The sequence below is a fragment of the Episyrphus balteatus genome, chromosome 4 (genome assembly GCF_945859705.1).
Source record: "Episyrphus balteatus chromosome 4, idEpiBalt1.1, whole genome shotgun sequence".
Classification (NCBI taxonomy): domain Eukaryota; kingdom Metazoa; phylum Arthropoda; class Insecta; order Diptera; family Syrphidae; genus Episyrphus; species Episyrphus balteatus.
In genome coordinates, this window is record NC_079137.1 from 28,707,339 (window position 1) to 28,725,912 (window position 18,574).

Sequence of the window (18,574 nt, forward strand, 5' to 3'; positions counted from 1 at the left end):
TTTTAATGCTTTTTGAACTTGATTTGAAAAAGATTGGATTTGTTTTGAAAAAAATAATAAATTAAATTTAAAAAAAGTAAAAAAAAAAACTGGAAGTATTAACGCTTCTCAATAAAAAATTTGCACACTTCACAGTTTTTGAAAAAAATTCTCACCATACACAAAATTTTCGCACATGATTTTTAATCTATGTTTTATTATAATAAGATACCGGAAAATGATATGAATTATTGTAATGTCATCTGCCCAGGTGGTCTGCATATATTTTTTTCAAGGTATTCAGCTTTTTTGTAGATAACAAACTTACACAAGAATTACATAATTAATGCCGAAAGCTGTGCCTAATACTTTATGTTTAGAGTTGTAAGAAGTTAGTATATGAAATTATTAATTTTTACTATGGTTTAAAATTTTGGTATTTCAAAAGCTTTATTTTTTTCATAAAATGTGGGACAAACTATGGACTTCAACTTAGTTATGATTTAAAAGTTTTATTACACCCTCAAAATCTGAATTAAATACCAATGATTTAGACCTTTAGTAGTTATTGCAAAGCTTCGCCAATTTTCTTTGTATAAAATGTATAAAATATTTAATTTAGGTAAAAAAAACCTTAGCTATTCTGATTATTATTTATTTTCTCACAATTAATTTTTAATCATTTATTGAACTCATATTTATTTTAAAATCCAGCGATGTATTTTGTTATTAAGATGAGTTGAAAATAATAATTGGCAAGACAAATACCTTAAACGATTTCTAAAAACAAATGGAGAAGCTAGAATTTTGCAATAAGGTTCAATAAGTTTTTTTTTTTATTCTTTAATCCAGATTTTGGATGCCGCTGGGTCCTACAAAACGTATTTATATTTTAAATAATGTTTCAATCACACTTTCATAGGTCTTCTTTGTTAGAGCTTTTATGTATTGAATTTAGTATGGTATTTGCAGGTAAGTGGTGTGTTTTTATTGATTTTGGTTTCATATTTATTATAATTATTTATTTGATAGTTGCTTTCACATAAAAAAATTAATGTGAATTTTTTTGTAGTGGTGGAAGTAAGTCTAAAAATATAAAGAATTTTCGAGCAGCCCAGTGAAATTAGTAGTTTTACAGTTTTACTTACATAAATGAAATAGCATTTTTTTTTATAGAATATGTTTGGATGATGCTCAGCTATCAATAAAACACAGCTTGTTATTTTCATAAGATATAGGTACTTGAGTATGTGCTAGGGTGTTTTTTTATTTCTTATAAAAAAAAAATATAAAACAAAATTCTTAGCAAAATCTTTGTTGTTTTAATAATTTGTTTTATTTTTAATATAAAACCAGCAAACTAGTAGTTCATATTAGTGAAATCCGGAGTTGGTTGAAGACGTTTGTCAGGGGTGCACGGTAGCTGAGTTTCGGTGAAGATGGTATGATCTGAAACCGATCATCCACCATCTTTGGGGGAATCCAAACATGGCCGCGGATTTCCATGGTTGGAAGGAATAGGCCACACTGCACTAACATCCGCAGTGCCCTTGATATGATGAAAGTACGTCTGCTTTCACATCTGTCAAAAATGGTTCTTTTTTTCGATTTTTGTTCTCGGCCTGATTTATGTTTTTTTTTTGCAGGTGAGGTAAAGTTTCGGGTTCAAGACCCCCCCCCCCCCCCATCCGGCTAGCTTATGCCGTGCATCGCAAGCAGGCCACGCCCCTTGGAACTTAACATTCCTTCCTTCCTTTTCTAAACACTTCCTTTCCCAATTTCCTACCTCATCCTTTTTCCTACCTTAACGACCTACCTACACCTTCTCCGCTCCTAAAAATGGCGGTTAAAATTACACGAGTTGACTCGGTTATTCAAAATTATTTAATCTTACCCACTTTCTCGGTTAAATTTTCTAATATCTCAAGTTTTAGCCGAGTTTCTTCATCAACATAAACAAGTTGATTGGTTAAAATAACCTTATAAAATGGTAATTTTAAACAATTTAAATTGACCCACCGACGAAACCTCTCGGTAGGTCCTTTATTTTTATGCGTGTGGTTTGATGAAAATTGACATCAGTTAATATAGCAAATAAGCTGTTTCATCCCATTAGTGTTACACATGTGGCTAATATAATTGTAAAGCTCCTAATAATTGTAAGTAGTATTTTTGTAAGAAGGCATTATATCGTGGATCGAAATATTTAAAGTAGTCATATTTCAAATGCATTAGTCGATTGAAAGAAAATAAGATATTATTAAATATTATTGAGATAGGTAAATACAAATATGCAAATATGTATACAGTATAAACAGTTTATAACTTTTTAGATGTTTTTGAGCTTTAATTTGGTAGGTAGCTAAAATTTAGGATCAAAGGAGAATTTTCACATAAATCTTCTTATATAAGGATGGGTCACTGTGGCGTACACGTTATATTATTCTCTATAAAATAAAACTTAAACAGTTAACCAGCCCTATTTTGTATCGTAAATCTCCCGTGAGCTAGAGAAGGATGGGTAAATAAAATATAAGTAGCGGCAAAACATCGTTTAAGCGGTAGAAGCAGATTCTCACAAATTGACTTCAAACACAAATAATTTTTGAAAAAAATGACAATACAAAAAAAATTTGAAGAAAACGCCAGCATCTAGAATATTAAGAAACATAATATTTACAAAAAAAAAGAAAAAGAGAAAATACATCGTTATTGTCCCTCATTTCTGTTTAATTCTTTTTTTTTTAATTAAATAATCTAGACAATCTTTTGACTTGTTTAACTTAAGGAATTTAAACATAAAAACCTTAATTAAAATATAAAAAAACAGCAGCGGCAATTTTTAACAAATATATAATAGAGGTTAGAGGTTTTAATTGCAAACGTTTGAAAAAAGGTCATAAAAAAAAATGTATAACTTTATAGGTATTGTATGTCCGTCCGTTCTTTTCAAATATTTTTAAAAATTTGAACAAAAATGAATGAAAACAAAAATTGTTTTTGTTGACAAAAACTTAATTTTAATTTTAGGAAATAATATGGCAACATCTGCAATATTTTAAACCTAAAGAGGTTAAAGTATTTTTAATTGCCGACGCCAAAGTTTGAAAAAAAAAAGATTATCAAAATCTGTGCTTCCTAATATTTCAATTTTTTAGCTTTAGCAACTCCAATAATTCAAAGGGATACTTTAAATAACTTTAATTGTTAACATCCAAGAATTATTAATTTTCATAAAGAAAATTAGTTTAATCTCTTATTGACTAGCCTATATTCACACGCATACATAACTTATTGCACTTTATAAAATGTTAAAGAATATTTGAATTTAATCATGCTCAAAGTTTGTTTTTCATTTTTTTTTTTTGTCTGCAACAACCCCTGTTATAAGAGTCACAAAAAAAAACTACAATAGAAAGAGCCACCCAATCTTTAACACGATTTGATTTATTTATGCCATATTAGCCAATTCCTGTCTAAACTTCCAACATTTTATACAAATTTTTCACCTTAAAAGAACCACCTTGCATAGCAAATGGCAAAAGTTAAGTCATAAAAAAGTATTTTTTATTGCCTCTTAGTCTCTTCAATTATGAAAGGACACATAATTTATGCCTGTTAAATAGGCTTATGACTCTCTGGAAAACATGCTGTGCCCAGCATCAACTTCACTACTGGAGAAGTGTCAAATTGATTATAAAGAGAACCTCTTGATGGCCGTTGAAATAATTAATGAAATACTCGTACATACATATTTGTTTAATAATTTAGATGATACTTTATTTGAAAATTTAACTACTAAGTGTGTTTTTATATCACTTCAACAAGTTTCACCCACCGTTAAAGTTGTAAATGCAAATTTAAAATTTAATTTATTACCTTTTTAGGGACAAAAATTTATTTCTTTTCTACTTTAATATCATACAATTTAGGGAAATAGCAATTTTTGTATACAAAAAATAATAAAAGTACTTTCTCATTTCAGTATGTTCGCCATCGCCTTGCGAATCTTTAAATACACTTGCCGATGACGACGATAACCACAATGTCGACAACGACAAAGAAATCATCAGCGGTGACACTGATTTGACACCTGTTTCTGAGCGTCAAGACGTCTTCAATAAAACACCTCCAGAAACGCCAACACCAACTGGTGAACCTCGAGCGACCAGCCCAACGATGAAAGGTTTCCGTGGTTACCTTCACTCGTTCGACCGCAGAAATTCAGATACAAACTTTCTACTTGGGCGTCGATCAAGTGGTGAAAGAATTAATTTGGCTGATGAGATCCGAAAACTTTCTGATCACTTGCTTATGTTGGCTGAAATCAATACAAAGTTAGGGAATGAAAGTGACAGAGATACAATCAAAGAAACAACGCCAACTAATGAAGATCCAAATAGTGTAAATGCCATAAACAGCACCAGCTCAACCAATAGTAGTAGTTCTTCGTCTGTGATAAAGGACTCCTCAAGCCGAGTGACGAACTTTACAAGTAATAGTATGTTTACCTCCAGCACAAGTGCAACAATGAACTCAACCAAAGTAAGTTCACTGTCCGTCCGCCTTCAGAAATCCATCGAGGAGACTCCTAAAATCTTGAGTAATGGAAACCTTAATACAAGGCCTCCCACAGCAACATCATCGAAAATTCAGCAAAATGGGCTCAAAGCTCAGTCCATTCAGAATGCGATCAGTAGCATAGCTACATCTACATCAAGTTCGTCAGAAGCAAGCATGCGACGTGCTAAGTTCCGTGTAAATCAAATGAGTCGTGATGTACCAATCGGATCACCAGACAAGCATCAAACTGTCAACCTAGAAGAAGCGGCCAACACGACCAAGGATTGTCTGCTGCACTTGTTGGAAAAATACAACGAAACTAAGATGAGAAATCCTTTGGGAAGGCATCAGAGTATCAGTATTGATAGAAATTTCACTGACAACTTGGAATACCGATCAATGAGTTCCATAAATGCGTTCTTTCAAAAGCAGAAGAATGGCGGGAGGAATGTCAAACAACTACAAGCACAATTGGAAGGAAAGACAAATAATAATTAAATATTAAATAAACGGTTTGTTAAAGAGTGTCCGAAGTTTTTTTAGCAAAAATGAAAAAAGGAACTTTTTTTGTTTTATTATAAAGTTAAGATTTTTATTTTTGTTTTTGTAAACCACCAAATGAGGAACAAGTTTGACTAATATCCTCTTAAAACTACTATAAAATTATATATTAAACTACTACCTACCTACTAATCATTATTATTATAATAAAACTATTTATTAAACGAAACTAAAATTAAATAAAACAAAAAAAAAAACAAATTGATAAAATAAATAAAATTGTAAAATTTAAACAAAATATACTTAAAGATTGTAAAATTAAATCAAAATATACTTAAAATATATTTTTTAAGAATAGTGTTTGCAAGTAAAGTTAAATATTTGTAATTTATTTATTTATAGCGAAAATGAAAAAAAAATAATAAATATGAGTAGATATTTTGTTGTTTATTTGTATTGTTTTTCGTATACCTTATAGACAAAGGCTCCACGGTCTCTGAGATAAATCACCCTATAAAGAACACTAATTAATAAATATATTTAATATTTTTTGAATATGGATATGGCATAGCCGTATTTAGGGGGGGGGGGGGGGGTTTTGGGTGTTTAACCCCCCCCGAAAATTTTTTTCAGAAAATCAAAACATACCTATATTATAAACATATACAAGTCTAATATGTGCAGCACTATGATTTGTTTTTGTATTTTAGTGATTTGATTACCTATATGAAAATCTCCCTTAAAATCACTACCAATTTTGCATCGTTGCAGAAGCTGTCGATGAAGTTTGTATAAAGGAAAACAAAAATTGTTTGGTCCATTACAAAGAGTTTTTATCTCTTTGACCATTTCCTTAAGCACTAGGTATGTTAACACCTTAAAATGCTCTTTTAAGAAACCTTTGAATACCACAAGTACTTATGCAGGGTTTTTGGTGCCGAGACTAAACTATGCTTTTTCAAAGGGTTTCGGTGGCCGAACTCGAATCCAAAGACGGACTTATTCGATCACATCTCGTTTTTGAAATATTACCCTTGCCCTTAAATTCAATATAAGTTCAAGTGATTTGATTAAAAATTAATAAAGCGTTTCGCCCAGGTACGACAGTGGGCTCATCAGTTAGATCTGTCGTACCCTTACTAAGACGCCTTATTTTGGTCGATGTTTACCGACACTATATAAAACTCACAGCATGAATATACTGTGAATTATAATATTCTAAGGGAATTTGTTTAAATTCAGACACTTAGAAAATGTATGCCCGTGGTCGAAGAAAAAAATAACAAAAATAATAAAAAATTATTAAAATTATTTTTATTTTAAGTGGAATTATATTCAATCACTCCACTTAAAATAAAAATAATTTTAATAATTTTTTATTATTTTTGTTATGTTTTTCTTCGTTATTACCTACCCTTAAATCTATTTAAATCTTTCAGACATCTTTTATACTGTCCGAGATATCTTCAGTTGCTTATTACCCACTTTTGTTCTATGTTAACCTTAATACATACTGCATGTATGTAAGCGAAAATAAATGTATTGATTTATTCAGAGACTGTAGTCACCGGCGGATCCAGGGGGGGGGGGGGGCACGGGGGCACGTGCCCCCCCCCCCCCCCCAGAACTGGTTCATACTTAAAGCAAATCAAATTATAAGAGTTGTTAAAATATATGAATAATAACAGAAAGAACTTGAGTGAAACTCTTGTCTATTTCTGGCTGAAAATGCGAATTTTATTGTTTGTTGATCCACCTCACAAATAAATAAACCACTATTTGTTGGGTAAACACGAATTTTTTTTCGATTTAAAAAAAAGTGAATTTTCTAAGTGTTTTTTTTTAACTTCAAAGTGATTTTGGTGAAAAATTTTGATATGGACATCGACCATTAAGGTATGAATTGTATTCTAAAAAAAAATTTAATTGTATATGCAACTCTATTTTTTCATACGGAGGGGTTGAAATACACACTTAAAAAATTTGCACTTTTTTCGTTATTTTTTCTTTACGTTAGTGTTTTTAAAATAGCGCAACCCGCCACAACATTGCATAAAATATATATTATTGAACTGCTGGATATATAGAACAATCTTGCATTTCAAGAGTTTGCCCAAGTTTGCACCCCTGAAAATAAAGACCCCTTGAAAAAAAGCGACCCTTACTTATAGACTTTTATAAATATTATGTTATTGAGAAAATTTGCAGAAGTTTTGAAGTTATAAAGGGCACCGGCTTGAAAACATTAGTTGTGGAGAGAACGATCTAAAGTTTTGAACCCTTGACTAAAACGTTCGTAGGCGAAGTATTAAAATACTCATAACTTGGTCAATTTGGCTCCAATAGACCTACAATTTGAACACAATATTCTTGAGATATAAAAAAAAAATTATTGCAAATAAAAATAACAAAACTGGGTTTCCCAGAAAAAAAGTACCTACAGCTCTGTGAAAAAAAATAGCTACATGTAGCATTTTGTACTTATCATACAAATTGCGGTCTTCTCTATTGATAATAACACAACGCAATAATTTCTATTGCATTCAGTAGCATAATGAACAAAGAAATTTTAAGCCAGAAAATTTAAGCCAGAATACACCATTAAGACAATTGTGCCCATGATTATGAAAGTGGACTAAGTCACTTTTTGCATTCTTTAAAGAAAAACGTACATAATAATTTTCTCATAACGATTTAATTATATATCTTTAATGAAATCACTACAGGAGCAATAAAGAAGTTTATTTACTGCAATTTCGCTTTCAAATAAACTTTACCCTTTAAATAATAATTACTTTTAGGCTAGATTTGATGGCATTTTTAAGAGTGACTTAGTCCACTTTCATAATTAAGGGCACAATTAAGCACGACGGCGGCGGCGCAAAAATAACACATGGGAATGCTTTTCATATCATGGTACTGGTCTCAAATTTTGGAGCTAACCCATAATGAAGGCTCAAATTAATGTTGATATTATGAGGGAAGTACGCTGAATGGAATATGCCTCTCAAGTGGGTCATGTAGCTGGATAATGACCTTAAGCAAACGAGCAAATTAGCAAAAGATTTTTTCGCTTGAAATAGGGTTTAGGTTATGGTATGCCCGGCTTACCAGAATACCATCGAAAATCTTTGGACAGATGTAAAAAAAGCTGTATTTGAAGCCAAGCCGAAAAACAAGCATTAGTGGACTCTATGCCACGACGTTGCACCGCTGTACTTGAAAACAAAGTTATAAGACCAGATATTAATCAATTTACATCGTTCCAAATCAAAAACTTATTGATTTTACCAAGAAATTGTTTTTTTTCACGAATTTCGAATGCTGGTGCTATTATTTTTCACACCAAAAAAGTGGTATTTTTTTATTTTGATGAGCATACCTTATTTAATTTTAATTATAATGGAAAAGTGCTTTCGTTTCTTGATTACTTCACTTCTGTTATTAAAATGTAAAATAAAATTCTAATTATTCTTTGTTCAAAATATCTTTCATTTAAATCTACAATAAGTGGTTGGTGCTATTTTTTTTTCACAGAGCTGTACCTATGTTTCAGTTTTTTTTTAATCTTAGGAACTTTAATATTTTTTATTAGTATAAAGTCTTTAGTATTTGACTAAAAACTACGAGGTCATTAAAAAATGGTATAAATATGTCCATAATATTGCAAAATTTTATACAAAATCAATTAAAAAACGAAAACATTTTTTTTTTCTACATTTCATCTTTAAAACTTAATTTCTCAAAAACTATTTAATGAAACAACTTGACTCAAAAAATAAAATAAATAAATAACTTTAAGAAAAGTTATATCACAGGGTTATACGTGCATTTTATGATTTTTAATATTTTTTTTTCTCCCGGCTAATCGGGAGGTAAGTGGGTAAGCACATAAGTGGCTTTTACTGTACCAAGAAAATGAAAATTTTTCCATCCGAATATTTTTTTTTTTGTCATTTGGTACCTATTTGATGTGGAAAATGTGCCCAAATATTATTGGCCAGGTTTTAAACTAAAATACCGCACTGTGCGTCGCACACTGGGGAAATTTGTATGGGAGTGCGGAAAAAATTAAATAAAAACTGAACCACTGAATAGATTTGGATGAAATTTTCAGGGATGACAGTTTTCGTCGTAAGAAATTATTATTATTCATTTCCGCCCACTGCCACGCCCTTTTAAAAAAATTTGTGAGAGTAATAAAGAATTCCGATTCTCAATTTACTTGTACCTACTTACATATAGCATTTTTTTTTTTAAATTTTTTTTGTATTATTGGAACCACCTCACCGATTTTAAATACATTAAATGGAAAAGAATAACTCATAGTAGGTACTGTTGTCGAGGTCCACGTCCACGCAAAATAAAAAACCCAAATTATAGTTAAAAATTATTAAAAAAAAAAAAACACTTTTTTCATTTTTTATACAAATTTTTCAAAAGTTTATTCTTTTAAGAGAGCCATTTTTTCCTCAATTAAATGACTCTGATTCTTCTTAATAAAGGAAGGGGTCAGATGATCTGTATTTTTCAATAATAATTTCAATTTCTGCTTGGATCTTCGCATGAAATGCTTAAAATTCCCAATATTAATAAAATGTATAATAATAAGACGCATAATCCCTTTTCACTCGTTTTTAATTTGAATAGTTTTCAATATATTATGTACATACATTTCAGTTACATATAACGAAAATTAATTTTTCTGAGCCAAGTTCAAAAAATCAAATGTAATTTTATTGTAGTAGATTTGTTAAAAAAATGTGTTACGAATTAATTTTATTTTCTCTATTTGTCTTTTTGTCTTTCGGATAAGAATTTCAAGCTTGCAGCCAAAAAAAAAACAAAAATCTGACAAAAAGGAGATTTTTTACTTTTCAATTTTCTCGAAAACTAGAAGGCATAGAAACATATGGTTTTCAGTGTTTGGTAAGGAATTAATTAAGGCAGTGTTCTTTATCATTCAAATTGAATTCAAATCCCCAGCCTTGTCAAAAATAGTATTGGATATGTTTTTTTTATTTTTTTTTTCAAAATTTTGACTTTGAAATCGATTATTTCAAAAACAATTCACTTAAAGATCTTAATTTAAAAGCTCAAATTAAGCCTAATATGTTGGCTTTTAAAAAAAGTATTATTTATAACTGTAAGTGTTACCATTGATTTTTAATATTTTTTTTGTTATTTTAAGTAATTTTTAAGAAAATGATTTTTGCGACCAAATGAAGTTTTCAATTGCCAATAAAAAACGCAGTGGCACCTGGTGGCACCCAAATTTGGCCTTCATCGAAAGGGAATTTTATAAGGAAAAAGTTTTTAATAGTCTCTAACTGTAGGCAAGTGTAGCTAAAATAATATATACAAAAATATGAAAAAATTAAGCCATTTTTTTCTCTTTTCTTTAAATAATTATATAAAATAATTAACATCTTTAAAATTAATAATTTCTTCGATTTACAATAGACAAACGATGGCTTCTTTACGGAAAAATAAAAGTGTATGAGTCGGCTCAAGCTAAAAAAAATTACACAGCTTTAATTTGAGGGTATTTTCACTTCGTTTTTTATACTTTCAATAACTTGTCCCTTTACAAAGCTCTAAAAAGTAAACTACAAGTCCGCTTTTAGTAATTCTTTCTGATTTTGATTCAGATTTTATTCTAGAATTTAGAAATACTATTGAAATATTCTCCGAGGAACTTTAAATTTTGGGCTTTTTTCCGCAAAATCCCCAGTGTGCGTCGTTAAAATTCGCTGCTTGTCAGTCAGTCGTATGATACTTCACTTTATTTCTAACTGTTATTGCTGATTTTTTTGCCAATCCGTCTCTTGTGCCCAGCCCAGAAAAAAATCCTGGATCCGCCCTTGACTGTAGTTCTTCTCAATATTCTTGTTTTTGATCCCCTTTAATAAAAAATAGTAGGGTGTCGCTGCAATACTCGGTTATATATAAATAGCATTTTTATATGGTGCGATTATACTTTTGCAAAGCACTGTATTCACAACATTTCGTTATTCTTTTGTTTCAAATTATAAAATTAAACAATTTCAGTTTATTGTTAAATTTCAAAGTGAAGTATAACACTGGTCAACAAAATTAAACTTCTTTTTTGTTACAGAAACCAGGGTATACTCTTCTATAGGTTTGTTGTGTGTTGAGCTCGAAACCGAAGTCAGAAAAATTCGATCACATCACGTTTTTGAGATATTCCCGTTAGAAAATCGAAAATGCCGCTTTTTACCAGTTTTCAGGGTTATTTTTTAGCGTTTACTTATTTTTTTTTAAATTGAATTTGTAACAGTTTCTAAAAGAATTTAGTTTTGTCTTTCTAAATCCGTTTAACTCTTTTAAATATCTATTGTCTTCCTCGAGAAATCATAACTTGAAATCAAAGTGTTTGGGGCATCTCATATTTATTTGCTTTTAATAGCAAATATCGAAAAGTTCTGTACCAATCGCTTTCAAATTTTGACACAATTCTTTTAGAAACTTTTACAAATTTAATTTAAAAAAAAATAAGTAAACGCTAAAAAATAACTTTGAAAACTGGTAAAAATCGGCATTTTCGATTTTCTAACGGGAATATCTCTAAAACGTGATGTGATAGAATTTTTCTGACTTCGGATTCGAGCTCAGCCTATAGCAAAGTATACCCTGGTTTCTGTAACAAAAACCTTGTTGACCAGTGTAATTAGCTCATGTCAAACAACTTGTATTATTTAAAATGTTGGTTCTTAAGTTTTGCTAATTTCATTTAGAACTCAATAGATAGAATGTACCTGTCAATTTTCTGCTACAAAATTTCAGTGGAAGAAAAAGTCCATTTTTCAATGTTTTATATCTTAAATTGTACGAAATAATTTTTTTTATAAAGCCTTAGAATGGTTAAAATTTGTTTTTTAAAAAAAATTCAACCAACTTATCACTCTTTGTACCTACAAAACTAGAGATTCCGCTGAATATTCGGCCATTTTTAAATTCGTTTACCGTAAGCAGGGCTTTTTTAAACTTTTAACTACGAATTCCTCTCCTAAAAAACACTTAAAAAGGATATTGGCAAATTTTTCGCTTCTACACAGTTCAAATGACTATTTGATTTAGCGGGATTTAGAATCGACTGCAGTTACATATAGTTGATACAAAGTATTGTGATTTCTAAAAAAAAATTTTGTTTGGTCTGAGCTAACCCCCCCCGAAATGAAATCCTAGCTACGGCTATGGGATATGGGTTTTGAAAGGTTTATTTTAATTTGTCCTTCCGATTTGATGATTGAGCATGAGCTTAGGAAAATTTTGTTTTGTTATAATCTCTTAAGTTGTTTTAAGCGTAGTAAGCAAATCGAACTAAATTTAAGCTTACATTTTTTACTTGCGATATGTAGTACCTACATAGTAGGGAGAGTTTAAGATTCGTAAAAAAAATCGAGCTCGAGATAACAATCCAATCAGACATGACGTCACGGTAATGAAGAATGCCAAAAAAGTGGGTTATGCAATTCTATCTGTCTGCCTGTATATATCTCGAGCTATATTCTAAACAGGTTTTGGTGATTCTCCTAGAATAGCAAGAATGAAAAGTAAATTTTTTTTTTTTTTTTTCAAAAAAAGCCTCTTACGATTTTGATTAAAATTTTTGTATATAATAAATAAGACCGAAATTTTGAAAAAAAATAAATTTGAACCGTTATTAACGGTACCTGTTATAGGATTATTTTTGGTTTCTGAATATCTCGTACGTACACAACCAAGATAATTTCAACTAAATTTTTTGTACAAAAGAGCACAAGCAACGGCAATATAAAAGTTTTAGAAAATTAAAAAAAAAAAAAAAACATTTTTTGATTAAAAAAAAAATGTGTATATGTATGTAGGTATGTATGTATTGTATATATGTACAAAATATTTTTTTGAAAATCAATTTTTTAAAACGGTTTAGTAACATATTTCAAAATATCGGTTTAAAATTAAATTTTTTTTTTTAAATATTAGAAAATTTTTATATACCTACCTATAAAAACAATATTTTTTTAAAAAAACGGCATTTACGATTTTCAATTTTTTTTTTTTCTAAAAAATACTTCGTTTTTGTGATCAAAATCAATAAAAACATTTTATGTATATTTTTAACAATATCAGAAATGCTTTAATATAATCAAATTATAATTTTCCCTAATTTTTTGTTCAGCTTTAAGATAAGAGCTACTTTTACCATGAGAGCAAGTAATATTAAAGTTTTATTTTTTTACAGGGGTCGTGCATTTTATTGTCTCCGTTTTTCTTCATTTTTTTCCGGGTTCTTAATTTTAAAAGTTAGAAGCGAATATATGATTTTTAAGCTGGAGCTGCGCAGAACTCGGCTGAAATTCTTGTATAAATTTTTGCTCGGCTAAATTTAACTTACTTACAGAAAACAGAAAAATCACTAAATTCACTTACAAATGCATCATATAATATGGCCCTTACTCTTTGGAGGCGGAATCAAAAAATTTCAATCTCAAAAACTTTATATTTTATTTGTTTTTATATGATCTTTCTAAGAAATAGTTCATCTTTTTTAATAATAACCGTGTTTTAAGTTCCCTGCTTTTGTTGTAAAGCCAATAAAAACAATGATCTGATCTGGATCACGAGGAAAACAAAACACACAGACCTCGAAATATATAGGACAACAAATGAACAAATATTCAAAAAATATAAAAGATGCGTTTTAATTAAAAAAAAAACTGAACTTAAAGAAGTAAAACAAATAAGGTAATAAATAATAAAAAAAAATTCCTGTAGCTAGTTTAATTCTAATTTGTTGCGCAAAATTAATTTAATGCCACTTATGAATAATTTTTGTACTCCAATTTTAAAATAAAAAATCCACCAAGAAAAATCTATCGTTAATCCATGGCAAAGTAAAACAATAGAAGAGAAAGCGAAAACAATTGGTGCGTTAACGTTCGTATTTCGAATAGGATAGGCTATCTAAGCTACCTAATAGCGTTTTCGTTTGGTAATTCTTAGAACGGTCCGGGACTGTCCGATCCGGAATTCCAAACGAACAAACTTGGATATACTTCTTTTTGATTCTGAAGTTTGGGTTTCTTTGTATTTGTTTATTCCATAAAACGTTATCGTTTTTTGGGTTTTTTTACTTTATTTCAATATAATTTAAAGTTTGAATAGTAAAAAATCTCAATATTCAGAAATGAAGAACAAACAATAACATTCCATTACTTTGACGTCTTAGGTGTGAACATGTGTGCGTGATTCTCGTTTTCATTCTGCCTCAAAATTCGGAATCGATTTTCTCTTCTTTTCAGAATTAGAACTGTCATTGAGTGCCAAACAAACAGTTTCAGAATCGTTCGAATGAATTCCGGAGAGTATCGGACGACCCAACGAAAACGCTATTAGTAAAGTATCCGATACGTTTGTTAACACTAATCAGTTGTTCTTCATCTTTCCAATCAGATATGTACACGATTATTCAGAAGATACAGATATTTTACTTGTCAGCACTTGTTCACGATCAGCTGTAATTTAACATGAGATTAAAACAACACAAAAGTACTCGGATATCGCATCCAATAATACAAAATTTAACAACGCCTCCTAAAACGACTTCGTATTCCAAATCAGGCCCCCGGAAAAACATACTTTTCGGTGCTCTAAATCTGAAAGTATAAAATATAATTTGATATCCTATCAGAAATTCCTCGTAAATTCTCCACTGTCTGTAGGTCTAAAGTCTAATGTAACACTTATCTTATTAGAAGTTGGAAAAAAAAAAAAACAATCTAGTAATATAATTCAAGACTTTCATAAATATTGATATTGGATTGTGCATTAGCTTAAAAGCGCCATCTATGGAGAAGAATTATATAAATTTAAATTTTTTAAAATGAGTTTTCATAATTTTTCCTTATTTTGATATCAAGATTTCCTAAACGATTTAATGGGAGCGTTTTTGATGAAATCATTTAAGTCGTTTACGAAATCAGAAATCAAGAAAATGGTTTTATAATAATGGGTCATATGCATAAAAAATAGTAAATGCTTTTGCTTGAGAAATTATTGTAAAGTACCTATGAACTTTTTATTTATTTATTTTTTATACCTATTAATTTCATATTGCTAGTATTTACTATTTTTTATGCATACGGATAAATGTCTGTACTGTACGAGTACTTTGTCATAATAGTCTATTGAATAGACCCTTTTGGATGGAACAAATTCGTTCAAGAGTTTTTATTGCTGATTATGATTCCTTGGCATACAAGAATACTCCAGCCAAAAGTGCTACTAAATCCATTGGTGCATTTCTGAGAAAACGGCAACACTGGTCGGTTTTCAGTTTTTTTGATTTAACTCGAAAACCAAGCCTGACTTTGAAATTGTTCAAAGACACTTTTCATAGCAAATTAAATTTTCTGTCAAGTTAAGATGGTTAAAAAATTTTAAAAATTATTTTTGACTAAAATTCTAACCTAAAATCAAAGAAAAAAAAGTTAAAAAATTGACAATTTTATTTTTTTTTACTAAATCAAGGGGCATTTTGTGTATGTAGCCGAGACGTCCAAACTTTGTACTAATGAAATAAAGTAGAGGTAAAATCCTTTGATAATATGCAATTTTTAATTTTTTTTGTCAAGAAACAACTTAAATGTACCTATTCAAAAACTAGCACTTTTTCTAAATTTTTGACTTTTTTAGTGAAAAGCAAGTTTTTAAAACTCGATAAAATCCTATTAATTGGTAACTTTTAGACTTTTAAAGTAAACATACTTCGAGGGATTGATTTAATATAAACTAAATATGACAAACAAAAAAATTTATTTGCATCCTTATGGCCTTTTGTGCAATTTTGTGTATGTGCATTTTTATAAATTCGGGTCGAATGGATGGACGGAGAGCCATTAGCTTTGGTCTATTGCATAGAAGAACATTTAATACCAACTCTTTTACTGTTTTCAATGGCCTGAAAAACAATTCTTGTAAAATCCGCGACCAACGAAAAGTTTCTCTTGAAAAACGAAAAAAATACTGTAATGAGTTTGAAACAAAATAGCTCAGGCAAATTAGTAAATCAAATTGCACTTTTCGCGGGACAAATTTTTTTCATGGAACGTGTTTAGGTGAATGTCCTTATCGTAAAAGTGAATTTTTTGGGATGATAAGATATCGGGAACAGCCGCCATCTTGGAAAAGAGGTTGGTGCCGTTTTTATTTTATAACTCCATTTTTACTCATTTAAACCAAAAATGTCCGAGGATAGACTTATTCACAATTAAATTATCTAAAAAATGATATACAAATGAATTCCGTGAGTTAGTTAAATTCAATTTTATAGTCGGTCAAAGTCCAAATTCTTCTCGCAAGGTTAAGACAATATGATATTTTTTCAAATATCTGAAGAACTTTTGATTTGTTTGGGATTTTCTTCAAGAATGAATTATAGCACTTTTGATTATCTATAAAATGAGCCCTTTATCTAAACTGTAACCAACATAATGTATAAGCCATCTAACGTCGAAGTTCACATTCTACTAGTCAAAAGTGAGAAAATAACAAGTTTTCTTCTATTAGACCGAGCAAATTTTTGAAGTGGAGGTATAACCAAAATATAAGTAAACAGTTTTTTAACTATATTCGTCTAAATATTGAATTCAAAGTTTGAAATCTTTAATGTTAACCTTTATATGGTTTTCGAGGTTTTAAATGAAGTGAATTTTCCAATTAACGTGAATAAGCTAAAGTGACACTATTTAAGATTCTAAATATAAGAACTGATGCCCTGTCATTTTTCCAAAACATGAACACCTCAATCTCAGCATTACGATAAGTATAACTCAAGATATGAGGTGTGTAAGCCGTTACCTTTTCGAGACTATTGTGTTTAATTTTTGATTGTTTATTTGAACTATTGAAATCCCAAATAAGTTCAGTTAAAAAATCGTATATCATGACCTCGACGTTTGGTTGCTTCTACAATGTGATGGTTACAAAAACAATAAAGGGTTCATTTCATAGATAATTAAAAGTGCTATAATTCATTCTTGAAGAAAATCCCAAACAAATCAAAAGTTCTTCAGATATTTGAAAAAATGTCATATTGTCTTAACCGAGCGAGAAGAACCCGGACTTTGACCGACTATAAAATTGAATTTAACTAACTCACGGAATTCATTTGTATATCATTTTTTAGATAATTTAATTGTGAATAAGTCTATCCTCGGACATTTTTGGTTTAAATGAGTAAAAATGGAGTTATAAAATAAAAACGGCACCAACCTCTTTTCCAAGATGGCGGCTGTTCCCGATATCTTATCATCCCAAAAAATTCACTTTTACGATAAGGACATTCACCTAAACACGTTCCATGAAAAAAATTTGTCCCGCGAAAAGTGCAATTTGATTTACTAATTTGCCTGAGCTATTTTGTTTCAAACTCATTACAGTATTTTTTTCGTTTTTCAAGAGAAACTTTTCGTTGGTCGCGGATTTTACAAGAATTGTTTTTCAGGCCATTGAAAACAGTAAATGAGTTGGTATTAAATGTTCTTCTATGCAATAGACCAAAGCTAATGGCTCTCCGTCCATCCATTCGACCCGTATTTATAAAAATGCACATACACAAAATTGCACAAAAGGCCATAAGGATGCAAATAAATTTTTTTGTTTGTCATATTTAGTTTATATTAAATCAATCCCTCGAAGTATGTTTACTTTAAAAGTCTAAAAGTTACCAATTAATAGGATTTTATCGAGTTTTAAAAACTTGCTTTTCACTAAAAAAGTCAAAAATTTAGAAAAAGTGCTAGTTTTTGAATAGGTACATTTAAGTTGTTTCTTGACAAAAAAAATTAAAAATTACGTATTATCAAAGGATTTTACCTCTACTTTATTTCATTAGTACAAAGTTTGGACGTCCCGGCTACAGACACAAAATGCCCCTTGATTTAGTAAAAAAAAATAAAATTGTCAATTTTTTAACTTTTTTTTCTTTGATTTTAGGTTAGAATTTTAGTCAAAAATAATTTTTAAAATTTTTTAACCATCTTAACTTGACAGAAAATTTAATTTGCTATGAAAAGTGTCTTTGAACAATTTCAAAGTCAGGCTTGGTTTTCGAGTTAAATCAAAAAAACTGAAAACCGACCAGTGTTGCCGTTTTCTCAGAAATGCACCAATGGATTTAGTAGCACTTTTGGCTGGAGTATTCTTGTATGCCAAGGAACCATAATCGCCAATAAAAAGTCTTGAACGAATTTGTTCTATTTTTGCTCTGGAGCTCGGGTCTATTAAATAGACTATAAATAGTATTTAATAACTTCTAAAAAATTACTTTTTTAATCAAAATCGGGAGAGCTGTTTTTAAACATTTTAATTTTATTTTAAATGATTTTGAAATTGTATGAACTTTAACACATCTTTTAACATGTCCTTAAAAGTTTTGAAACTTATCTGGGTTCTTTACTCTTACATAGTTGTTCTTTATTCGAAAACATTTTACCTGGTGTAGCAACCTGACAAACAGAAGCTG

The 18,574-nt window shown here is 29.7% G+C and overlaps 1 protein-coding gene across 4 annotated transcripts in view; it reads left to right on the forward strand.

Annotated features, from left to right (window-relative positions):
- LOC129919581 (uncharacterized) overlaps positions 1-5,481 on the forward strand; it is a 68,589-nt gene extending 63,108 nt beyond the window's left edge. For all 4 annotated transcript variants that reach the window (XM_056000512.1, XM_056000514.1, XM_056000513.1 and 1 more), the window contains one exon: positions 3,965-5,481. In XM_056000512.1, the coding sequence (XP_055856487.1) occupies positions 3,965-5,040 (1,076 nt within the window). In that variant the 3' untranslated portion in view covers positions 5,041-5,481. The remainder of the gene's footprint in view (positions 1-3,964) is intronic.
- Positions 5,482-18,574: the final 13,093 nt, after the last annotated feature.